The following is a 26,315-nucleotide window of genomic DNA, read 5'->3' as shown; positions in this document are numbered from 1 at the left end:
CATCGACAGATTCAGAAAAGAGCTACCTGTTGTGCTTGTCGATTCACCCTACAACAAAATGAAATACAGGAATAGGTTCAAGCAGTACCATGCTAGGGTATCGGATGCAGCTGCGGTTGAAGACGATGAGGATGCAAGCAGTTAGTCCAGCATTGTGGTTCATTCTTACATGTGGAGTGTACACTTGGCCATAAAGCGATAGAGTAGGGTGTGGTTGGGTTTTAGTCCAGAAGAAGGTTTCCTACTCGTGTTCTTAGTCCATTGCGGATGAGTCAAGTTGTGAAACTTCAATAATATTGGTTATAATACTTTATTCAAATAAATTTGGTCTCTACGCGATCTCGTAGAAATCTATATTTGCTTTTTACAACCATGTGATAGTAACAGTACCTGGGCAAGGTTCGGATCAATTATAGTGCACGGGCAACCCTAGTAGAGTAATGGATTATGATATGTCTATTTTCATACGAGAGAAAAAGGTACGAGCATGAGCATAGCCTCACAACAGAAGAAAAAATACTTCATGAATCAACACGCAATCCCAGAAAACGGCACAGTCAATGTCTCATAGGCAGGCCGCAAAGCCAAAAAACAGAGCATCGGGATAACCAGAGTAAAGCACGTACCATAGGGGGCCTCTGCAGGTGCTGCAATGACCATGGTGCGGCATGGTAGGACGTGCGCTGAATTGAAGGGATCACCTTCAGGAGCACAGTAGGGTGGCCATGGTACATCCATCCTGCCTCAGGGAATCACATAGCATGTTCTGTCATAGCCCTACAAAACAGAGAAAAGATTACTACTTGTACTAACCTTGTCAAGTGTGTGCATGTAACAAATGTTGGACATAACTAAAGACGGAAGAATGGAATGCAACATATGTAAGAATGGAATGGTCATTCCTTTCTCTCTGCTTTTTGCGAGGATCATTACTCTCCCTTTAACAAGGCTAAATCATCATAATAAGAATTAACACCAATCTTCAAACAGTGGATATCCTATGTGAATCTAATTTTTCTTATAAAGCACATGCCAAGTCTGTTGATCCCAGTCCAGCAATTGCACAAGAAGAAGCGAGCATCATAAATATTGATCAACATAAACTATGAATTGTTTATAGTACATTCCAAAATTAATAGCTTATCATCTCTATTGATCTCCAAATCTCACCTATCAGCCAAATTAAAAGATACATGTTGAATGAATGTATAAGTGTATGAATGCAACGATTGAACCTTCGTACATCTTACAGTCGGGGCTGGCCGTCTAGGCCGGCGGCCGGCTTCATCTAGTCCCGCAAAACATGATCCATACCCAACCACCTTGTCTTCGGACGAGATGCATAGCCAGATCAAAGTGCGGCCATAGCGGAGAGGCGTAGAGAACACAAACAACCAATTGGGATGTGGGAAAGAGGTTGCTATAACCTTGTGGCTATAGGCACCCGCATGGAGGACTGGGAGGTGGGATGGCACCCAATCTTCGCCGGCGGCCGCCGCGGGGAGGGAAGTGCGCCTCCTGTCGTGTTCTTCGTTGAAAAGGTGATGCGAGATCGCGAGGGAATTGGGGTGGAGGGAGGGAGGGGCCGCGACGTGCGGCTAGATCCTGCCGGCGAGGATTAAAACCCTAGCGGCGGCGAGGAATAAACCCTAGCGAACGGGATAAAAATCGAACCGAAAATAGCCCTGAAATTTGTACCGAGAATACCCTCGAAATATTTGGAAGGGAAAATCTGATCAGTTCAAAATATTTTTCCTCCCGAAAATGCCCCTCGGGGTCTGATATAATACACGTGACATCAGCGTATTGTATCAGATCTGGACCATCGAATTCGCTCCGACAGACGGTCCATATTGTCCGGATGCACTGTAAAATGACTCAGTTTATATGGATTGTAGCTAGCACGTAAAGTTCTTGTAAAATTAATTACTATGATGATTGCTAAAAAGCACATGATATGTTAAAAACAACATGATTTTATGAAACGTTTCTAATTCTTAGAAGTCGGAGAACAATTTAATTGTCGTTCTACGACCATCGAATTCTACCATAGTTTTAGATAGTGGGTTGTGCCAAATAACGGCGGTCCTTCCAAATGAGCTATAGCGGGACTATAGCAAGGCTATAGCCGGCTATTGCATAACTTCATCAGATATACATGTTACTAGTCTAAATTACTCCCCACTTCTGTTAGTAGAATCATGTCATATTAATAGAAATCACGACAATATGATATCTCTCTTTTAATTATAATATATTTTATTAAAATATGTCAAATACATTAAAATTAGATTTTGAGCCCATTTCATGTCCTCTCAGAGGTTAACCATGTAAATAATGCATTTATAGTTGCCAATCTTCAATGTCTGGTGACCTATCTAGTTTAAAGTCCACACACATGAATGGCTGATGCTTTCACGGGGAAAGCTCATATGTTGTTGGTTTTGGTGTTATGGCTCGACTCGTTAAACTCGTGCTCGTTAAGGCTAAGCTTAATGAGCAAAAAACTCTCATCGGCTTTGTCCATTTAAAAATCGTTAAGCGTGTCAGTATTGGTTCACATTACCCGCTTTTGCTTTAGTTCTGTCCGTCTTTTTACAAAGAAAGATAGCAATCACATGACGAGGTATGCTAGTTATTATCTCATGTGGACTCGGTTGGATCGGTTGGATTGAACAGATAGATTGAAGTGCCAAGAAATGTTGCCACTTATAACATAGAAATATGTATTATGTTGTATTAACGTGGCGCTCATGAAACTCGTTAGCTCACTTGTTAAGTTTAACGAGGAACCTGTGCTTAGCTTTGTTCATTAGAAAACGGACTATGAGCTTAACAAATCAAGTAACTCGTTAATCCGCCCTTAATCCTTAATCGACCTCCACCAAGGAAAAGGCATCTTTTTTTTCTACAAACAAAACGAGTGGCGAAGTATTGTTCTAAAGAAAATCTTTTCTCGAATATATAATAAAATAAAGAAAAGGAAGAAGAAAAAGGCGATCGCTTAGTGGGTTGCTGCCGAAGCCCACCACCACAGGTCGAGGTCCAACCCAGCCCAGCACACAGGACGCACCAATCCAAAACCACTTATTACTCAAAGTTGTCTCAAAAAAACTTATTACTCAAAAATTCCCTAAAAAAACCTTATTACTAAAAAAACAATCCAAAACCACTTTCCCTTTCCCTTGTCCCTGCCCACCCCACGCCGCGTTGCCGTCTCCGCCGCACCGCCGCCGTCCCGCTCCTTCTCCTCCGCCGGAACCCACCGGAGCACGCCTCGAAGAGGAGCAAATCTTTGTGCGCCCTCTGCCGGATCTGTATCGGCTCCCGCGACTCCTCCCTCTGTCGGTAAGGAAACCCCCTAGCTTTGGTACAGCCTTTCGCGATGAAGAACCGAACCGAATCCAATCCAATCCAGGCGGATCTCTTTCGTCGAGACCGTCTGCTCTCACTTCCCGTCCGCAGTGTAGGCAGGGCTATCGTAACGAGGGGTTCTGAACTTCTGATGATGCATCCAACGATGTTAGCTTAGGAATCAAGGCACTTGCTCTTGCATGCATTCTATGCATTCGATCCCAATCCCGATCACGGGTTCGGTCTGCAGATGCTCTCAAGACGGGGAGGAAGGAGCCAAATATTTTTGTAGCACTGCATCGTAGGGAAGGGAGTAAATTAAATAACTTCACCCCTTGCAATAGCATATTAGGTTTCAAATTTTCATAGCATCAACGGCAAGGGGGACTGTGCAACGGTTAACCAACGTGGATTATAAATTTGCAAGCTCCCAAAAATGTAATCATGTTCTGTGCGAAGTGCGAACGACTGAACGAGGAATCGTGGAAGAACAAATATTCTAACTTCAAATTTTCTTTCAGTATGTCACCATGTCAGAATGCCAATTATCAGCGCTATGATAAATTGCATCATGTGTCGTTCACACATTTCAGCACAGTGGTCTATATAGATTTTCTTTTTCAACTTACATGTGCTCTATCGAAAGGGAATTGCTCTTCTCTGTACGTAGCATATGGAGAAACATGAAGAACTTAAGCTGGGGTCTCGAGTGCTTCATTTAGTCTTAAAAAGTTCACCCAACAAATCTCACACATGGCCCAGGTGAAGCTTTGAAACTGCATGTACAGTATTATTTAGTTTCCCTCTCGACTCATTTGATCCTTCTTGCTGACAAGTTCCAACACTATTTTTCACTCTGAAGTTGCTAACAAAGTAACAAGTAGACAGACCTTGTTAGAGTGCTCTGTACTGTATACACGAAAGCTGTTTCAGTACTTCCTGTTTTGATATACAAATAATATTTATTTTATCTGGAAAGGCTACACATCAGTAATACCTCGATAAAACAGAATATTCTTTTAGGGTAACACCGAAGTCACATTTGAGTTGCTGCAGAACTACGAGTGTTAAAATTGTGTAACTGCTAGAGGGGAGCCAGAAGAAGGAAACCGAAGTCATGTGCTTGAATCTCTATGTTTATACTGTCACACATTTACATAGCCTTTGCATTTTGAATTGATATCAACATGTCCCACAAGTTGCCATAACATTTCCATATCTGTGTCCTGCATGCAGCAGCGCCGAGTTGCCGGAGCAGATGGTGGGATTCGGTAGCCTTGCTCCCAAGACCAAGAACCTGGTGGTGGGCGGTGGGTTGACGGGGTTCGTCTTTGGGGTGTACTATTACACCATGAGAGCAGTCGGCAGCACTGATGAGCTGCAGGTCGCCATCGACAAGTTCGAAGACCTGAAGAAGAAGGACGCCGACACCAACCCTGCCGCACACCCCTCCACCCCAGGCTCATCGTAGGAAAAAAACATGAACTTAAATTTTGTTTACCTGTACCAAGCTTGTAAACTAGTTACCTCACAACTAGAGCCCAGAACCATGGCTTGGTTTCTTTGATGATAATGGGTCATGTTAGATAGAGCTTTTTATGGCATGGGTGGAGTCCAGAATTAGTAATGCTTTTGTGTTTATGGTGGCCACGGTGCCTGGAAGTTTGATATACTTTTTTTTTGAAACGGAGGAAGTTTGATGTACTAGTACTGGAGTAGAATTTTTGGAGGCACATTATTGCAATTTGTTGCCATTACATCCATTTCGTTCTTTATCTCCAAGAACCTTGCAGGAACTCCCTGGCCAACCTCAGCTCCTGTGCAACATTTCGCCTCTCTAGAGGCCATCGAGCGTCGCTGCTAGGCTAGCCACGCTCCCACTCCCGCCGCTGGCTGCTCTGGGCCCGGCGGCCACCAAAACCGGCTGTATGGCCCGCTCCTCCGCCTGCAGCTCGCGGAGCCCCCCCCCCCCCCCCCCCCTGCGTCGCTGCTCCACCTCCCTGGGCGACCCCCCTCGGTACGGCGGTCCTTCACGGCCATCCACCCCTGGATCCGTTGCATCCACGACGGCTGCGTCAGATCCGGCCTCGACGTCGCGTATCCTGCAACGAGACGGCCGGCCATGGGCGGGGGCGCGCCTCGGACCAGCGGATCTGCGCAAGCCCCCCCCCCCCCCCCCCCCCCCCCCCCCCCGCAGGAGGGTGGCCGCCTCAAATCCATTGTGGCTCTCCCTTCACCCCCGGTCAACCATTCCCTTTCGAGCCAAGCAGAGGGGGATGGCGAGGGGTGGACAGAGGTCACCTCGAGGAAGAACCGGAAGGCTGGCTCCCCCCCCACCCCGCTAGGTCATGCGCAGCGCCGCTCATCGCAGCGCTCGGACCGGCGCTGGGGCTTCAATGCGGTCGGCAGCCGGCGAGGCCTTCTTGAGCCAGTTCAGAGGCAAGTGTTTCCGCTGCCTTAGCAAGCTCCACCGCCGCGTCGACTGCAGAGACCCGCTGCGCTGCATCATCTGCAAGCGAGCCGGGCACTTCGGCAAGGAGTGTCCCCAAAATCCAAAGAACGGCGGTCCAGGAGGCTCCGCTCGTGCCAGGCTGGGGCCGCAGCCTCCTCGGATCCCCGTGCGAGACCGCCTGCGCTTCCCGCCGGCCCCGGTGCCGACGCCGATGGACCGTCTGCTCCACTGCGACCCCGCGCGGCGGCCACGCTTCAGCAACAGGGTGATCATGGCGACGCCGGCCCTCGAGCACGACGAGTTCATCCTGCACCAGCACGCCGTCACGCTCACCGCAGGTGACCGCCGCCACTCCACCAACGCGATGGCGGTCAGCAAGGCCATCATCGAGCAGCTCAGCACCCCGGCACACCTGCTCCGCGTCACTGCGCACCACCCGGAGGCCTTCCTCGTCCACTTCGACCTCCCTACGCACCGAGACGATGCGGTGCGGCGCGGTGTGCTCAAGATTGACGGTGGCAAGTACTTCGTCAGAGCATGGCATGAAGACGATCACGCGGCGATCCTCAAGATGAACCTGCATGTGCGCGTCGTCGTCGAGGACCTGCCCATGCAGTTTTGGTCCCTGCAGGGGGGCGAGGAGGCCTTCGGCGACTTCGGCCGCATCGATCGCCTGGACTTGCACACGCTGGAGCGGGGGCACACCAAGCATTTCGCCTGCTAGCTCTGGGTCTGGGATGTGGCTCACATCCCCACGCAGCGCGCGCTCTACATGCTCAAGCGCGGAGCCGGCCATGTCGATGAGGTGATCGCACTACAAAAAAAAGACACATCCGTGACATTTTGGGCCGAACGATTTTTTTTCTGTCATACATATGACACTTCTATGATGATAATTGTGACAAAACCCGGTATAATCATAGATGTGGTGGGCTCCTACTTCTATGACAAGAAATCATGACAGAAAATGAGCTTTTCGTCCTAGGCGGGCCGGAGACGCAGCTGCATGACATTCTTTGAGTCGTCCATGACGGAAAAAACCATGGTAGAAGCGAGGGCGAGGAAAATTTCAGGGAGTTCCCGGTTACGGTGGGAGGTAGGGGGCCGAGCGATGCGCTCTTCTCTCGTACACGTATGCACGTGTGTGCGAGGCGTTGGCTCTAACTGAACCCGAGTGAGGCGTTGGGCTCTAACTGAATCCGAGCGATTGCATTGCAGGCTACGCGTTACTGAACCCACGCGATTGATGGATGACTGTTAACTGAACCCGATCGAGCGATTTCTTTGCTACTGCTGCTAACTGAAGCTGATCGATGCTGCCTCTGGATGAACAGTGAGCATTGTCGGGGGGTGGATGAACAGTTCCCGGTGGGGGTGGATGAACAGGACCCCGTGGTGTTGCCTCTGGATGAACATGACCCCGATCGATCGAGCCGGTTGGGGCTGGATGAACAGGACCCCATGGAGGGCTGGATGAACAGGACCACCCCGTGAGGGCAGGATGAACAGTAGACGGTGGAGGGCAGGATGAACAGTAGCTCGTGGAGGGGTGGTTGAACAGGAGCCCGTGGAGAGGGCTGGTTGAACAGTAGCCGATGGAGTAGCGCGCGGTGGAGGCTGGATGAACAGGAGCCCGTGGATGAACAGTCGCAGGTGAAGGCTGGAGGAGGTCGATGGTGGATGAACAGTAGCTCGTGGAGGCTGGAGGGGGTCGACGGTGGAGATAAAAAGTATCCCTTGGAGTCCCGTTTTGCGGTACCCACACCCCTCCCGATGAATAGGACCCCTGTTTCGACCGTAGCACTCCAACACAAGTCCGTTTCATCCGTTTTGCGGTACGCCACACCCCTCTCGATCAACAGGACCCCCGTTTCGACCGTAGGAGGTCCGTTTCCTCCGTTTTGCGGTACGCCAGACCCCTCCCGATGAACAGGATCCCGTTTCGAACGTGGCCGGTTGAACACAAGGCCGTTTCCTCCGTTCTATGGTACGCCAGGCCTCGTTTCCATCGTCTGTTCCGTCCAAGCCCTCCCGATGAACAAGACGCATTCCGTTGCCTCCCCATGAACACGACGCATTCCGTTGCCTCCCCATGAACACGATGCACTCTGTTGCCACCCCATGAACACGATGACGATACTATTTCTCCGTTCCGACCCAGCCATGTACACGAGCCCTGGCCGTACGTATGCGCGAGTAGGCATTCGAGACCCTGCCCGTATGTACACATACGTGGCCGTATTTTCTTTCTTGCACCCTGGACGCTGTACGTACGTGTAAATGCTACGTGCGTGCCTCTACTACGACACGTGGCGCCTCTACATCGACCAGTATGTACGTACACGTTCGCGACCAGAATGACAACGCTACGTACGCTTCGACCAGGTGGGTCCCGACTGTCAGGCACTTCCTTGCGTGCGAAGATGTAGCTGGTGGGTCCTAGCAGTCAGGGGCAAACGTTTTTTCACGAAATACGGTGGCCCGTCCGGTGGGTCCCCGCTATCATGTGGAGGAATAATTATTTTGCGCGTAATAAGGAGGCACTTCCTTGCTGCGGCCGTGGACCCAGCTGTCAGTGTCTCCACGCACAGTACTCTTCCGACGGAAGTCGGTCATTGACCACATTGACCACGCCGCGCTGAGAGCACCACGACGGTGGACGACGGCGAGGCCTAGGAAGGGGACGACGCGGAGCCGGGGAAGACGCGACAGTGGAAGCCCGCGCGGAGAGGAGTACGAGGGTTCACTGGTTTGGCTGCGGTGTGAGGCTGCCGTCACCGCAGGGCCTGGCCAGCGGTGGGAATAGTAGGGGCGGTGAGGCCTTCGCGGCAGCACAGCCGGCCACGGGAGGCAGGAGCATGCGGCACGATCGGCGCTGATTTGGGCGGCTGGAGCAAGAAGACCAGAGGTTGAAGAAGCACTACGGCCGTTGGATGGACATCGTACGGTCACTGGAGCTAGAATCGTTCATATTGACTAAGTTGACAAAGCCCTTCGTCCCCGTCAACTTAGTAGGCCCACAAGTCAGCCTCCCACCAAGGTGGGTCCCAGCTAGCTGGGGGAGTATTCATTTTTGTGCGTAATAAGGAGGCACTTCTGGTGGGTCCGAGCTGACAGCGGGGGGAACGTTTTTTTCACAAAATACGGTGGCCCGTCCGGTGGGTCCCAACAGTCAGAGGGAAACGATTTTTTTCACAAAATACTGGTGGCCCGTCCGGTGGGTCCCCGCTATCAGGTGGAGGAATAATTATTTTCCGTGTACTAAGGAGGCACTTCCTTGCGGCTGCCGTGGACCCAGCTGTCAGCCTCTCCACGTACAGTACTCTTCCGTTGGAAGTCGGTCGTTGACCACATTGACCACGCCGCACCGAGAGCACCACGGCGGTGGACGACGGTGAGGCATAGGAAGGGGACGACGCGGAGCCGGGGAAGACGCGGCAGTGGATGCCCACGCGGAGAGGAGTACGAGCGTTCACCGGTTCGGCTGCGGTGTGAGGCTGCCGTCGCCGCAGAATAACAGGGGGTGTGGGTGAGTAGAGGGATGCCCTAGCCAGCGGTGGGAGTAGTAGGGGCACTGAGGCCTGTGCGGCAGCACAGCCGGCCGCGGGAGGCGGGAGTAGGCGGTCCCGCCGGCGCTGCTTTGGCGGCTGGAGCAAGAAGATCAGAGATTGAAGAAACACGACGGTCGTTGGATTGACATCCAACGGTTACGTCTGCTTGAATCGTTTGTTGACGTATATAATAACTAAAAAAATCTTGCATACGCGTCAACTAAACAGGCCCACAAGTCAGACCACTCCCTCTTTTTTTAATAGTTTATATATAGCTCATGGCAACTTCTTATGCCATTTATTGCAGTCATTTTTTTGGTTGGCCAGGGCCAATTTCGCATATTTCTGTGGGTTCCAAACTATTTTTAATACCGAAATGTCCAGTCAGATTTAAAGTACTTTGAAGATATATTTAAATTAGGTTAATGCCCAGTGAAATAGGAATCTGAAAATGTAATAACATTCAGAAATTATAAAGTAATTGCCAATTTGTCATCTGTTTTTATATTTACAACCCATTTCATATTACTTTCAAGATTTGCAGGCGTCTTGAAAGAGTTGTAGCCCATCAGGGCGCAGAAAAATAAGTAGGCCTAGATTGGGTATTCTTCAAAAAAATAAACTGGGCTCATTTTCACAAAGAAAAAATAGCTGGGCTGGTCACATGGCGAACATAAAATATAAGCCTGGGCTAGACGGGCCAGAGCCCAGTTCAAACCCTGATCCGTCTCAACAATACCAAACAAAAAAAATACTGCTCGAGTAGCTACGTCCCAGGTGTCAGCCGATCTTGTGCTGTTCTCTTGTCTATTGACTATATACGCTCACAATGTCGTGGGTCCCAGATGTCAGGAAAACACTAGGAGGAAGCATTTTATTTTTCCATACGCTAACGTGGTGGGCCCCTACTGTCATCCTCTCCACGTACTTCTGTCGATTCCTGTTGTTTGTTGACCATGTTGACAACGCGAGAGGGCGGCGCCGCGGCGAGCCCACCAAAGCGCGCGGAGGACGTCGGTGTTAACGATTTAGGAGATGGTGGGGGCGGCGATGCGTGCGCTGAGGCGCAGCCAACCGTGGGAGGCGGAAGCAGGCGGCCCCGCCGGCGCTGGTTTGTTTTTGGCGGCTGGAGGAAGACAGGACTGAAGAAACACGACAGACTGTAAAAGCAGCAGGAGTACTTAACAACCTTAACTGAAACCAGCAGGGGCACTTAACAACCAAAGCTGAAAGTAGTATGAGTACTTATACAGGTTCAACCGTACAAAGCACGCCTCGAACAGTGCTACTTTGCCTGTAGTTAACCAAGGGTGAGGCCGCCAAGCCCCAGGACAAGGCCTAGGCGCCACCCCACGCATCCACAACCTTCTGAAAGCGGCTTCATCTCACAACGTGGTCAATAAACAGGATATTCGCTTTAGAGCCATGGAAAAGCATGAACATAATCTTCTGTCCTATTCTCCAAGATGGACGGGCCTTCATTATTTGAGACCACCCATGAATAAGTATGTTTTCACCTCCAAGGGGAATTGAGTAGGTCGACATAAACATCATGTTGTGACCAAGCGCAAGTCTGACCCGGCCATGGTCAGGCATCTATATAGGAACAATAGAACTCGGCAGTTCCTGTTTCAAGAAGATCACAACTGTAAAACTGTGTATAAGCAATAGTTTATGAACAACATATATAACAGAAAACAGCTCGTACCATAAGTTTCTCGACACAGTTGGACCTGTTCAACGAGTGCAGCAGTGACACACATATCCCACGTGGCCTTCCACCATTGAAACGCCCCACAAGGACCTCAAGACGATCAATAAAGTGTATGAACTTGTGGATGTCGATCCAGTCAACTTCAGTGCCATTAGTAACAGCCGAGTTATTACCAAGTAACAAACGAGCAGACTGCTTAACACTGAAAAAACCTACACGTGCCACCAATTATAAGAAAATATTAGTTAGAAGTAGCATCTTCGTGAGAGATTCGTTGCTACTTCTAAAGTTAAATTGTGATTAGTTAGATAGAATAGGTGGATTAAGAAGTAATCGAGGCAACAAGCAAGAACCAGATATAAAACTAACATGGATGAACAACTGGAACGACGCAGGGGTTGAAGATCGCAATGAAGATGAGACCAGGTTCTGCTATTTCCATCAACATTCGTGCGCCAACTTTCAGTCCGTAACACTTGAGAAAGTTTATCCAAGTTCGGCCATAAAAAAGCAGGGATCTTCTTGGTTCATGAACCCAACTCGGAACTTATATCCATGGCTTGTCTTCACTGTGACCATTAAACTAGTGTATTCGGTTATGGCAAGGCCGAGCATCTTGAGTACATGTGTTCTGGTAGAGCAAATAATACACTGCAGGAAAAATAATATGAGAACACAGCATGTTCAAAAAAACCCCACCCTCCCGGATAGAAAAGAGGATTCTAGGAACATACTGTGCGCGTTTCGAAATGCTGGGTTAGGATGAGAAGGAACAAGTGTGGCGTCTCACCGAGGGCGCAGAAACCTGTAGGGTACTCGCACTTTGGGCACTGCAAATGAAACACACTAGATTCAATAGGAAGAAAAATGCATCAACGGCGGCAGCTGCCATCCTAGGATTACCTGCGACCAAGGGACTTGGGTTTATCGGGGATGGATGAAGAATTTGTACCTGGTTCTCCATGAGAAAACCCTATACAATCACCGAGAGGGGGTTTTCTCTAAACAAGCAGACGAGGGAGAAGGGGATTCAGGCCCAGTGAAATATTGCCGCTTCGTCCGTCCAGCTTACTGCTAAAGCTGGAAAGGGGGGTTGTGATTTGATGGCTCATTGGGCATTACTACGGCGCTATGACCGGGGTGTGTATACCGTGAAGTTGTGCACTCTAATTTGTGCATATGGCACGTGGACCCCGTTGCCTGTTGCCCCACATATCAGCGAAAGGAAGTAGAAAGACAGGAGTAGCTAGTTATACATAAATATATTTTTTGACAGAGAGATACTCCCTCTGTAAAGAAATATACAAATCTTTTATATCACAGGCTCACCTTGCCGAGAAATATACTCCCTCTGCAACGCACGGGCATTATGGGGGTTCAGCTTTTTGATGGGGGTTCAGCTGAGAATATAATACTCAAATAGGCTCACGGTTCTGGACTTTGGGCCGCAGGCCGACCCTGCATGTTTGGGGGCCCATGTGTTCTACCTCAGCGCTTTTCATATTGCAAGCGATCGGTACGATGTTGGTTTTAGATGCTGTCGCAAGGCGAATACACAAAATTGAATAAAGCACGGCAGCTGTTGGAATGAAATCGAACGATAGTTCCTAACCAGCAATCAGAGTTGCAATTCTATCAACGATATACCATGTGATAAATAATACTGTCATACTACTTATACACACAGGACACTTGTTTCACCATGCCAGATTATTACATCAAAATCTCTCGGAGGATAGATCAGTTCGGCAGTTGCGTGCTGCTACTGAAGAATTTCAAAGTTGATTTGGACCAGCTCTCCTTGCCGAGAAAGATCGATTTTGACATCATCCCCTACCGCAAGATATGATTTTGAATTGAACCTTGACCATCCTTTAGCATCAATCATCATGTGACCATCCTTTGTACTTATGGTATATTGAGTAGGTTCATTCACACCAAGGCTGCGCATGGTAAGAGAAACTTGGCCGCGGTTGCCCGGATTGTTGAACGATTCCCTCGTTGCTCTAGAAATTCTCTGTTTGCAAACAAGAAGACATACCCAAACGGTTAGATCAACACAGTGAATCATGTGAAACAACATGGAAAGAAAATAGAACGAAGCACTTGGGCGGCCAATACTTACCAAGAAGGTGGACATGTCGGTTTTTGTAAGGACTTTGGTATATGAAGTGCGAACTGCATCCCAATCTGTTGCCGGTGCAACTGCACGGGTCGGAGCAGATGCAAGTGCAAGTGTTGGTGCAGGTGTCGAAGCTGCTGCTGCTACCGGAGATGGTGCTCCTTGTAGAGCTGGTGTCGGTGTCAGAGCAGGTGCCGGTGTCGATGCCCGATCCTCCGGTAGATCAGACTGATCCACTGACGCGGTCGGTGCCCGATCCTCAGCTGGATTAGACTGAGTTGCTGGCGCTGTCAGTGCTAGAGCAACTGCCGGTGCTCGATCTATGCGAGACAGCGACGATCGTGTCTGGTCTGCTATGATCAGCTTTCTAACTTGACTAGGATCCGTCACCATGATCCAGTCTTTTTCTTCATTTCTTTTAAATGCGAGAAGGACTAATTGTGGCGTTTTTGTTAAACCAAACTGCAATTCATCATAGGGATTCAGCTTGTACTCAGACAACAGACTGATCCAATTTTTTCCAGTAATATAAGTGATGGACGATGCCTTCGTTACTGACACGACATAAGAAGTGAAAGCTGCAAAAATAGCCATTGTAGAGCAAACCAAACGGTTTATTCTGTGATGAATGTCACATGGCAAAACCTGCATAGTAAAATTGCAGGAAAAGAAAGAAAACATGACATTAAATCAGTAAGATTTAGACAGTAAATCAATAAGATTTACTTGATGTGACACGAGTGAATCCTTACCAGGAAATCACTATGTTGAAGTACTAAGCAGAAGATTGATCGTCCAACTACGCGTGGCATGCAGGGGCCCCACCTACTCCCACAAGCAGGACAGTTCAAAGGTCGTGACAAATCGTATGGACCGAACATCCATGGGGCTGGAAATCCTGGTGGGTGTGATAAACCCTGCAATGCATACAGATATTGGAGTGTAACCATAATGGATAGACCGTCGTCACAAAAAATATGATATGGATACTTCAAAATATACAGACTGAATTGAGTGGACAAACATTAACATAGACCGTTCTCAGGACTGACCACACACCAAAAGCGGCAGTACTAATAAACAATACAGGGTTCACAAACACAAATCAAGTACTGAACAATAGTACTTACTACAGACAAGCAAAGTTGCACTAACTAAACTCTGCAGACTATTTTTTGCCACCGACCTACGGGATGAACCCCGCATAACTGACTAGGCCATGGACTTCGTGTGAGATGTCTACATGCACCATCACCATCTTGTCAACCTTGGAGAACCTAACAGAGTGCTCTTTCCACTCATAAACATGATGATGAAGACAGGCCGCATCAGTTTTGTTGGGAAGCTTTACAAGAACCACACCCTTCGTAATCGAAGGCACAGCCAGGAAATTGTTGTGGTCAAGTACAGCCTCGAGAACACGCCTGACAACAATGCTACAGGAAAACACTAGTTCAGGACACGTGGCGACAAGGACACAACAGCTGGATAGTTCAGCAGTAGAACTCATCATCAGGTCTTCCAGTTCACACGGCATGACTTTGAGAACTTCATCTCCACCGCGGACCTGGTTCTAATTCAAACAGAAACCATATTTTATTACTACCTCCGTTCAGAAGTATAAGATGATTTTCGATATTGTACTCCATATATGACTACATATACGCACAGAAATGAGTGAACAAAGACACCAGAACATGTCTTCAAAGGCATGGGAGCAGAGGGATTACATGCAATATCCATAACACAAGTTACTGAGGCAAATATACCCTCTTAAAAGTTAGCATTGATGTTCATAAAGTACTCCCTCCGTACCAAAATTCTTGTCTTAGATTTGTCTAGATACGGATGTATCAAGTCACATTTTAGTATTAGATACATCGGTATCTAGACAAATCTAAGACAAGAAATTTGGGACAGAGGGAGTAGTTGAAAGTAATCTATAAGAAATCAGTGTCAACCTCTCGCATGTTTTGGTCAAAAGAGGAATTTAGAACTGTCATTTGGCACACAAAAATCACATGCAAGATCACCCAAAAAGTTTTACTACTAGTACTAGTACTGCGTGTTAGATGAAAAAACACGATCAAGATCGAGAAAAAGATCGTCAAGAAGAGATATTACCTAGACTTGCTTAATGAGGGATCCCGGAGAGGGGGGCCTGGACAGGGCGATGGCTTTGAGCTTGTCTGCGGTAGTCTCGGCGGGGTGCTTGCGCTTCTTCGTACCATGAGCGTCGATGGTTTTGGCCGGAGCCATAGACATCACTTCGGCCGGTGCTCCAGCGTCCATCAAGAAACTGTCAAATAGAAATAAAATAAATTAAATTAAACCATAATCACAAACCCAAAAGAAGAAAAGAGATGGAGTTTTAGGATCAGTCTTGGGGTTGCAAGACCGGGCCTTGGCCAGAATCAACACCATTGATGTGCTCACCTTTCCTTCTTTGGGAGAGAAGAACAATGGCAGAAGCAGGTCGGGGTTTTCTTGAAGAAATGAGGAACAAGATGAGGCAGAAGCGAGGGTTGGATAGAGAGGAAGCTGAGAGAGAAGAGTGAAATGATGGTTGCTTCGTTCGTCCAACTTACTGCTGGAAATGAGGGGGTTTTGTGATTTGACGGCTCATTAGGCATTACTGTGGCGCTTCGATCGGGGTAGTCTACCATCACTCTACTACGGAGTAATTTAGTGCATGGCTGGTGGACCCCGATGCTGGCTGTCCCACACGTCGGCGAAAGTGAGTAATTTAGTGTATGGCTGGAGGAGGATCCACACGGTAGAGCGTGTCCACTGTTTTTCAGAAGAAAAAAATGATTACAACAAGCGTTTCCACTCTTACGATGGAGGAGTGCGAAACACGACAGCCACTTGAACATACACAGTGCTCCTACTACTAGGCATGTGCAGTGGTTCATACATCAGTACTACACAATCTTGTTGCTAGTGTAGTAAGATATGATGATAACAAATGATGTTGTGCGCATGTCAACTACTCCTATATGTAACATAGTACCGCTTTTTCGACTGTCCGGTCGAGAATGAATGGTGAGATCAATGTTAACAGAACTAGGTCCACAGCGCACGGAGAGTACGGTGCTACAGTACTCCACGAAATATGAACCATATGAAGCACGAATAGTGTTAGGCAGGGTGTATGAAGGGTGCACGGGATGGGAGCAAAAGTTCCCTTCTCAACCCACTTTTGGGTGTTTGGTAGAGTGCATGAAGGGTGCATGAGTCCACACTAGTAGGTTGACAAAAATACATGAAGAGGAAACTACTATATTGAGATGAGAATGCAACCAAACACACCCACACGCTTTGTGCTACAGTGACTGATCTGCACCGTCTGAGTTTGATCCAACGGTCATGTTGCGCCGAGACATGGACATGCCCATGCAGAGGGCGCCTAAACACCATCGAAGTCCGTCTGCTTCTCGAGGCGCACGACGTTGGTGATGCAGGGTGCAACCGCCCGCAGAGCCCGTTCCCGGTCGACGGGAGCCAGCTCGTCAAAGATGGCATCCAATGGCACGTATGGATTCCGATGACGGAGCCCTGAAAGGATTCGCCCGGCAACGGCGACGGCAGCCCGCAACCCCTCCTTGTCCAGCTCAGCCCCCACCATCGCGCGGAGACGGCTCAGCTCCTCGAAGAAATAGATGAAGGAGACCAGGTCAGGAAGCCGCAGCTCATTGAAGTCGACCGGGTGGTCGAACGGGTTTAGCCCGATGGCCGGCATCGCCGCGCTGGCACAACGGTAGGCATAGCACAGCCGCAACACGTGCGTGGCAACTTGGTTCACCAAGTGGCTGAGGCGATCCTGGACCTCGTCATGATCGGCCCGCTCGTGCTCCAGCCGGCTCCCCTGATGGCCTATCGTATCTCCCGCTTTCTGCAGCAATGCCGCCGATGCCTCGAGCATCCTTGTGGTGGACGCCTGCCGCTTTTGAAGCTCCGTGAACTCCCGCACATAACGGAGGAGCATGGCACTCCTCTTCTCCTTGAGCTCACGGAGCTCCACGTCCTTGGCCCTGAGCTCCGCATCCTTGGCATGGAGCTCCTGTGTCAGGAGCCTCACCTCGGACTCCGTGATCTGCTGCGCCGCCATGGCACCAGGTAGAAGCAATGGGGAGAGGAAGCAAAGGGGGCGAAACGGCTGAAAGGCAATGCAATCTACGGGAAGGCGGAGGGAGCGGGGAATCTTTTGGTTTTCACCACGGTAAAACACCAGTCGACGACTTCTCACATCAGGGAGCAGTGGGTACAGGCGGAGTCATCGTGACTAATTGCTGCCCGCCTGCTCCCGTCAATCAAAAAATTAAAAATCCTGCCGTGCCTACTCCCGTCAATCAAAAAATTAAAGATCCTGCCGCACCCAAACACCAGAGCAACGCCCCAGTGGATATTTAAATTTACCTGCCGGCAAGTAGATAAAAGAGGGGTGAAAAAACAAATGTGGCGGCGGCCTAGCTAATCGGTCGAACTAGCCCAACTAGCTAGCCACCATGCTTCACTGATGTACTCAGCGGGAAAGGTGGTCTTTCGTGATTTGACGACTCATTTACTTGCTTCGGCGCTACGACCGAGGAGGACCCATAAAACGCGTGGTAGGGTGTCCCACGTCAGGAAGAATATATGCGTGCACCACCCGGGAGGACCCTGAAACCGCGCGGTAGGATGTGCCACGTCTCGGCACGGAGGAAAAATGTGCGTGTAAAAATATACTGTATCAGACGTAGTACCTACGGTTCAACCTCGGGACCCAGCCAGTCGGTTGAAAACACCCCACTAGCCACACAGCTTCATCATGCAAACGTGGCACGGAGGATAGATGTGGTTAGCTCCGTCTCGACCAGCCACAACGTCTCTTGTTCTAGGCGATTCTTCTATTTTCCAAGTTTGTTTTAGTTGTAATAACACCACGGCAAGCTAGCGCCGCTCTTCGTGTGTGCCCGTGCAAAGGTTAGACAATGGAGAGAAGAGAGATTGAGATCGCAGACTTGGGACCCACCAGTAAGTGAGATAACGGTCATGCACGTGTTGACGAGGCACTCCCTCTACTCTACTCAATGCAAGTACTGTATAAAATCAAGTTATGGGACAAAGCCAACAACCGTTTGTTTTTTAGGCTATCGACTTACGCTTTGTAGTCCAGGTTTCCAGTTCGAATCTCGTCTTTCAGATTTGTTAGTTTTAGGTCCAAATTTGATTAATGACAAGTGGGACCCCCGTGTGTTGTTCCGATATTTCAGTGTAGGATGGTTCTTTTGAACAAACACTTTGCACGGTTAGACAAGTAACGGCACGAGTTACACGTTTTTTGCAAGTTTACGAACAAAAATGACAGCGGCATAGAATATCACATCCACTCCGCAGCTTAGATACTATGGTGATACGAGTTTTTACACCGTTGGAAGTGAGATCCAATGGCTTGGGAGTAGTCTTTGTAATTATGCGCAATTTCCAAACTCTCCAAAGGTTTTTTTGCAAATAAAACATTCAGGCCTCGTGTGTGCAGCTGCATCTTCGATCCAACGGCTCCCCGATGCTCATATTAGGTGCTCCCCGTAGCTTAATTACCCTCTACGGTGATTGGAGTAGTTGTGGGCCGAATGCTACGAAAATATAATCTAAACTGACCGGAATAAATGCCTACACAAATTAATCCAAGGTTGGAGTGCCCCTCACAATGTAAATAGCTCCGGCTTTGCGAGGGATGGAGAGGTAGTAGCTTTAACGCGTGGAAGATATGGTGTGAGAAAGCGATGTCAATCGAGAGACATATAGATAGAGAGACAAAGTGAGTGTGGTCCGACATTCGTTGAACAAATATATATGCTCTGGAGAGATATTGTCCGATTGAGCTTTTTGGCAAGGGTGAGGGCTGTAAGATAGAGCTTGAGAGATGATCCAGTCACAGACGTGTAGATATATTTTGTGCGTGGGAGGAAGCAAGGTCAACCGATCACATAGGGTTGTCGTGCGATCGAAAGAGTGAGACGAGTTGGAGAGAGTGACCTAGATAGACGGTGTGCGTGAGAGAGTATACAATGTGAATAGGTCGAATTGGGCTCAAACATGGTGATATGTCGTTTTTGTCCGAGAAAGAGCGAGGTCAATCGAGACATACAAAGAGAGAGAGAGAGATATTGAGTAAGCGTGGCCCACCATGAGGTCGAAAGAGTGGTGGCGGCTTGGATGGACTGACCTACATAGACAATCTGCGTGAGAGAGTATAGAGTGTGTCGATCGAGGCCCGAACAGGGAGATATACCATTTGTGTGTGAAAGAAAACAAGGTTAAATGAGACTCGGATAAAGAGAGTGAGATTGAGCGAGTGTGGCCCGCTGTGCGGAAGAAAGAGTGAGACAGTCTCGAGGGAGTGACCTAGATATACAACGTGCATGCGTGTGCATGCACGAGAGGTTGGGGGGCTAGATAGGCAATGCATGTATTTAGTGCGAGAGGGAGAGGGGAGAGAGAGAGAGAAAGCTCGGCATGGGGTGCAATGGAGGGTGTGTGAGGTAAATACATTTGGTAACAGAGTGGAAAAGGGGGTTGTGTAGTTGAGAGACTTAGATATCGAAACATGGAGAGAAAGAAGAACGTGTGTTGGAAACCGATAGCTTCCTAAGGTGGTTAGGAGAGGAAGATTGACCGATACAGGAAGTTTGTAGCGTTTGTGCGGGGGGGGGGCTAAAAACAACATTTGAATGTACATAGTACGAGACTTAATATCGATGTTTCAATTCGGTGTACATTGTAAGATTTGAACCGAGGACCAGGCATACAGGTAATTATTTCGAATTCGTGCCATACTAAGTTTCGAAAAGTTGACATTGACTCAGTTTGTTGTGCTACTTTGTAGGTCATATGTTTGAATCCATCCAAAAGTTTTCTCACTACCATGGTGTTCATCATATACATATGAATTTGTATAAAAAAGTAGCATGGATAAAGTGAAATGCGAAATCCACGTTAGAATTGGAGATCGCTATGTGACACACACTCTAATTCAAATAACTAACTACGCGACACACACTCTAATTCAAATAACTAATTATGTGACACACACTCTAATCCACGTTAGCGTGGGTACCTTTTCAATTTTTTTTCAAATAACTCCTCATTAATTAAATTATAGTACTCCCTATGTTCACTTTTATAAGACCTTGAAGACATTTCAAACAATGTGCAAAACAGTTCATTTTAAGTTGTCTGAAATGACTTACAAAAGTGAACGGATGGGGTATCTCGTTTCGAATGACTAATTATTGCAAGGAAAACACGGGCATGGTAATACATATAGATTCGTTTGCAAATGAAAGAAGATTCGTTTGCATTCTCAAATGTAGGCGCACCAGGCAAACCAGGGTTGTGTCGGGGTGGACGCTGCTTCGGTGCCTTAAAGGCAACTGCCTTTGGGTCACTGACATGTGGGCCAGCCACCTGTTGGGCCCATATGTCATGGACACAGAGGCAGGTACCTTAAGGCACCGAAGCATAGTCCTGTCGGGGTGGTCGCGTGTGTCGGACGGACGCGTAGCACCCAGCCACCCACCCCCTCCCCCCCCCAAAAGGACGACGACAATATAAGTTCGCGCTTCCACATTTCGGATTGAAATATCTGGCGGCCCCAATTCCAGCCCTGCAAAATCTCTCTTCTCCACCGTCCCCTTCCGCACCTAGATTGCTCAAATCCCTAATTCGCCGCCAACCCTCGAATCGCCCCTCGTCTCGTCTCTTTCCCCACCGTTCCCCACCTCTGTGTCGGATGAGAACGACGAAGACGACGGTCATGCTTCACCACCGCACCGGAGCTACCTCATCTACGCCCTCGTCCACCGCACCGGGTGGTCCACCGACAACGTCGGCCGCCGCAACCGACGTGCCTCACAGACACCGAGTTCCACCGCATCAGGTGCGCTTCACCGACGCCTTCTCCCAGCTCACCGGGGCTACTTCACCGAGCACATCGTCGCACCTCCGCCCCCCGAGGCCGTTGGGGCTTCACCAATAGTCTCGTCCACCGCATCGTAGCGCTCCGCTGCCACTCAAGATCTGCATCCGTGCGCGGCCAGCCAACGCCAGCGCATCACCCTCAACGGCTCTGAAGTGACCCGCACTCTAGCTAGGCGAGCATGCCCAAACGCCGGTCCGAACTAGGTATCCACACATCACTCCCTTGTGCACTGTTCCGACGATGTTTGGATATCCTTTCACCGCTCTCTTAGCTTACACGCCTATGCAACTCTGACCTTAACTCTTATTTCTTCTGGAGATATCATCTGAAACAAGCAAATCCATATTTTAGCGAAGCATGACGGCGCTACAGGATCTGGTACACATCCTGCACACCCGTATAACCTTGTAAGTATCTGTCCTCCGGTACAACATCAAGGTCGATTCCTCTTATTTGATCAACCATTCACCATGTCAAAAATGCAGAGGGGGATGCAAGGAGCACAAGGCCTGCACATCCAAGCAAGTGGTAACATGGACTTGTACATGGAACATCCCAAGCACAAGCAGAGCTGTAGTGAGCCTGTACAATGAGCTAGCGTAAGTCCCTGCATTTCATTTAATTCGTACTGGCATTCGTGTATGATTTGTGTGCAGTGGCTGATGCACGAATTCAAGTTTCCAGGGGCGAACATTTAACTTAAAAAATACGAAGGCACTTGCACTCCGGAAATCAACATAACTTGAGAAATGTGAAGCTACATGCACTTTGAAAACCAGGTAATGATCCAAAGTAGTTCAGATTATAACACTAAATGATGCAAGCACCAAAAAACACAAAATGCAACATGGTGTACAAGGACTACAAACATGGTCTATACCTGCTTGAATTATTCGTTCTTTTGCTGAAAATATCGAAGTGTAATTGCACGTATAACCAGTGCGCAAACTGCATATCAATATATCTATCCTGCACAAGTATGCCAATAGTTTCGAACAACAGATTAGAAAAGTATTTATGCTATGTTATCATGATACGGGGACTTTCTGGTAGATGGCCTCGATGTTTCCTCAAGCTATGAAAATGCACTATAATTTGCTTGTCATCAATGCCTGCAAATCTCTGTCTCTCTCAACATAGTAGATCATCATTAGACACTAAATCCTTCAATGAGCTTGCAAAATGCTTGCATTAGATCCCTCATTAGACACTATATGTTCATCACCAGGAGCATGTAAAATGTTTGCATCAAATCCTTCATTAGCAGTCTGTTCATTAGACACTTCAGGCTCAAGAACAACATGAGCTTGTATGTTTGCACCCGAAACTTGATTAGATATATCAGATTCAGTCAGTTCATTATTGATTGGGGGAGTTATAAAATAAGTAGAAATTGGTTTCATTTTCTCATAGATTCCCTACATACAAGCAGTTTTACAACACCGCCAGGTTTAACTATTGGCCAGAAATTGAAGAGTTAAATTAGATATAATCAGGGATGTGATGTACCTGCTCGTTGCACATGCTACTCTTGCAAGCTGCAATTGTCCGTTTGCGCAAGCTCGATGCCATGCCCGTGCTGCCGCCGCTGCCTCCCACGCAGGCTACACCCAGGGTTGGATCTTCATCTTCTTGTCCTTCCGTTTGCTTGAAGCCCGGCGACCGCCCTCCAACGAGGGTGCAAGGAAGTGCTGTGTTGGTCTGTCCAGCGGCGGCTAGGTTAGGAGCGAACCAGACTGGAGGCTGGAGCGAATGAATTGGGATTTTTCCTGGTGTCGATCGATATGGGAGGCGCTTGTTTGGGCCGCGAGCTTGCTATAGGGCCTGCCTTGCACTTATGTTATTGGCCCATCCAAATTGAAACATTTTTCTTCATTTTTTACATTGCATGCTCGTGCGTTGGGATGAACAAAACTAGTGTGGGCCAACCTGGACGACTCAAACTAGGTGCACACTTTCCAGCCACCTGAGGCGGCCGCCCATACCAGCCCCTATGGTGGTGTCACCCCTTTTTGCGTGTATGATTGGATAGTGAAAAATATTCCGGTGGCGCTTTTGATTTACCCACAGAATGGTTGAATTGCTTGTTTCTATGAACTGAGTTCGCCAATAATGTGAAGGATGCCAGTCTTTTCATCCTATTGTAGATTGCTTAGATCTTGATATGCCAAAAGTAATCGCATGAAATATACAGTAAAAGCCAGTGTGATGTGGTTGGCTACAACTAGTCTGACTACACGTCCTCATATAACATATCAAGGACGCACCATCTTACCAGATTAACCATTCGACTTACCCATGCAGTGTGGGAAGAAAGAAGTATTGGGACTGCGTATCCAATCAATTGATGCCATGGACTCCTTCGTACAACCTTGTAAGCGAAAAAAGAAGTTGCAGTGTGCCTGTACAAAGAACTAGCGTAAGTTCAGTTACCTGCTTCTCGGAATTTTAGTTAGCCACTTATTGCAAAATTGTTCAATTACGTTGCTTGGCTTAATTTAGTTTGCTACTGATTACATAATGGCACAGCCTGTTAATCATATTGTAGACTGCGCCTATCTATGTGTTTGATACTTACTGTTAAGAATTACCTGTTTGTCTTAACTTAAATATCTACTTGTTTGTTTAACTACTTTGCTGCTGCAACAGCGGGTTACAATGATGTTAATAACTACTTTTCAGCATCCAATTGAAACTCTTTAATTCCTTGTTTGTTTAACTGGTTTGCTGTTATAACTCCCAGTTGAGATGTTTTGCTAACTACAACTTTTCTGAATCCAATCGGAACTTTAATGGCAAAACAGGTTAGCCCAAGATCAAAGAGTGAGGTCCCCATGGACGTTGAATCATCCCGCAGCAGTGGCACCAGCCCAATCGTGCATTATGAATTGCCAACTTCTGATGCTCTAGAGGCTAAACTAGTGGTAGAAAGAGATTCTGCTTCTGCACTTAGAGATGAAGTTGACATGTTGAGGAAGCAAACAGCACAATCACAAGCAGTACTCAAGACAACCATTAAATATTTGGTGGATTTCAAAACGAAGCAAGCTGAGACTGACCAGATTGTTAAGGTCCTAAAGGAAAAAAGGAAATTAAATTCCTACTTGGTAAATCATAGGTGAAATGTTCTTTCCATAGTTGAATAACCTTTGTGTTGTCTGTTCATGTAATCAATCAAACCATTTGTTTTAGAGATCATGTAATGATTGTTTTTTTTGTTTTTTTTGTTTGTAATTTTATTTGAGCATAAGTTTGTATTAATTGATAAGACTCGGAGACATTTCATTTGGATTGTTGTGCCAGACCTACAAATATGCCAATCGAGCTGAATGTGCATTCAGCAATAGTAGTATAGATGGACCATAAGTGGCACGCATCGGAAAGGGCCAAGATGCTGGCTAAAAAAAGGATGCTGTTGTAGCCAAAAAAAAGTACAGCGGCCTGGCTTATGTATGTTAGTTGATATTATTGATCCATATACTCTAGAAGTGTTTATATGTTTATTAGTTCCGTACATTCTTGGTTGATTGACTCGGTATTTGAATCTTGATACATCGCTTGTGTATATATCTAAATGGGAGTACACATTATGCTGCGTGTGACATTTGAGTTGGACATGAAGTGTTCCAAATATTCGAATTCACCTTAAACTGGATTCTAGTTTCTGAATTTGAGTATCCGCATTTGTAAACCATATTCATATATGACAGTGGACTACATCTTTGTCGTCCTTTTGAAGATATATAAAAACACATAGAATGATTTATAAAGATTCATATAGGAATACAAAATGGATTCGAATTTAGTTGCCAGGGTAAACGTGGATGCTTATTGTCCTAAAATTCGAAAGAAACAGCAAAATGTCCAGTCCCACATCGGCTGCCCGAAGCCAAGTGTTTGGGAGATGGACATTACTGTCTACCCATTACACGGACAATCCATCGGCCCGATTTCCACTGCTCTAAATAGGGGTAGGTTAGTAACTTCAATTAGACGTGACACGACCGCCTCTGAGCCCATTCCGACACGGTGGGCGTCAAACATGGGCAGCAAAACTCATTTGATTCAAGATCATCCGAAAGACCTCTGTTTCTCCCTCCATTCCCCATTCATACACGGTGGGCGGCAAAACACCCTCTCCTCGTCCGAAATAGATGTAGGCTAATATTTTAAATAGGGGAAGATGTGTAACTTCCATCAGACGTGACACAACCGCCCTACCTGTCAGCCTCGTTCATACACCATGGGCGCCAACCGTGGGCGGCAAAACACCCTCTCGCCCAAAAATCGATGTAGGCTAATATTTTAAATAGGGACAGATGTGTAACTTCCATCAGACGTGACACAACCGCCCTACCTGTCAGCCCCGTTCATACACCGTGGGCGCCAACCGTGGGTAGCAAACCACCCTCTCCTCGCCCGAAATAGTTACCGGCAAATATTTGGGAGATGCGAGATTACCGTCCTATCCCCAACTGACGAGACGTCCATATTTGAAACGGGGGATAAGTTCGTAACTTTCCCATATTTCAGACAAGCGCGTCCCAAAAACATGGTTCCCCGTACCTCTCCCTCCATTTTCCCATTCATACACCATCCGCGCTAGAACACCCCATTCCCACACCAGCCTCCGTCCGCCACCCCATCCATCGCCGCCGTCCTCCACCACATCCATCGCCACCGTCCTCCACCATGCTGGAGCGCCTACCAAGACCGTGTCGTCCACTTCTAGAGATGGACGTTTCTCATCCACGGCGACAGACCAATAGCCTTGCATCGCGTCCTCTCGCTTCATCGGCGTCGTCGTCCTCTTTGTCGGGGCCGCTCACACGACCTTCTCTTCCACTGCAACGGGACTTATCCCCCGGTGCACCCGTCTACCGTCGCAGATCTGCTTCAACGCCACCGACAGCCATCGCACCCCCGATGCCTACACGGCGCCGCAAGAGAGGTGGTACTTCATATCTCCTCAACTTTTTGATCTCAACCAGAAAATAGATCTTAACTTGGTTACTCTACTTTCTTTTCAGCTCTTAGAATTTAGTTCTTAGTTCGAAGCAAACAATGGATGCTAAATATCATTTCTCCGGTTTGCAGCTTCAAATCTGCCATGGCAAAGCCATAATACGGTTTAATTGATCATGCTTAGGGTTTAA

At 47.8% G+C, this 26,315-nt stretch overlaps 1 protein-coding gene and 1 pseudogene across 2 annotated transcripts; both read left to right on the top strand.

Moving 5' to 3' along the window:
• The first annotated feature begins 3,123 nt into the window (after positions 1-3,123).
• Positions 3,124-5,098, top strand: LOC125520983. Of its 2 annotated transcripts, none has more exons than XR_007288947.1 (2): positions 3,124-3,348; positions 4,591-4,924. XR_007288947.1 is itself a non-coding variant. In XM_048686021.1 (2 exons), the coding sequence occupies exon 2, from the start codon at positions 4,613-4,615 to the stop codon at positions 4,823-4,825; it is 213 nt and encodes a 70-aa protein (XP_048541978.1). In that variant the 5' UTR covers positions 3,136-3,348; positions 4,594-4,612; the 3' UTR covers positions 4,826-5,098. The 2 variants fall into 2 exon arrangements, 1 of the variants encoding a protein (XP_048541978.1); XM_048686021.1 differs by having other exon boundaries at positions 3,136-3,348; positions 4,594-5,098.
• Positions 5,099-6,416: 1,318 nt separating this feature from the next.
• Positions 6,417-26,315, top strand: part of LOC125523916 — a 30,560-nt pseudogene continuing 10,661 nt past the window's right edge.

Source organism: Triticum urartu, chromosome 7 (genome assembly GCF_003073215.2).
Source record: "Triticum urartu cultivar G1812 chromosome 7, Tu2.1, whole genome shotgun sequence".
NCBI lineage: Eukaryota > Viridiplantae > Streptophyta > Magnoliopsida > Poales > Poaceae > Triticum > Triticum urartu.
Note: the sequence above shows the minus strand (reverse complement) of the source record. Positions and strands in the feature narration are given on the sequence as shown.

Excerpts from the sequence above, each read along its gene's own strand:
- LOC125520983 (XM_048686021.1), top strand. The coding sequence starts at position 4,613 with ATGGTGGGATTCGGTAGCCTTGCTCCCAAGACCAAGAACCTGGTGGTG.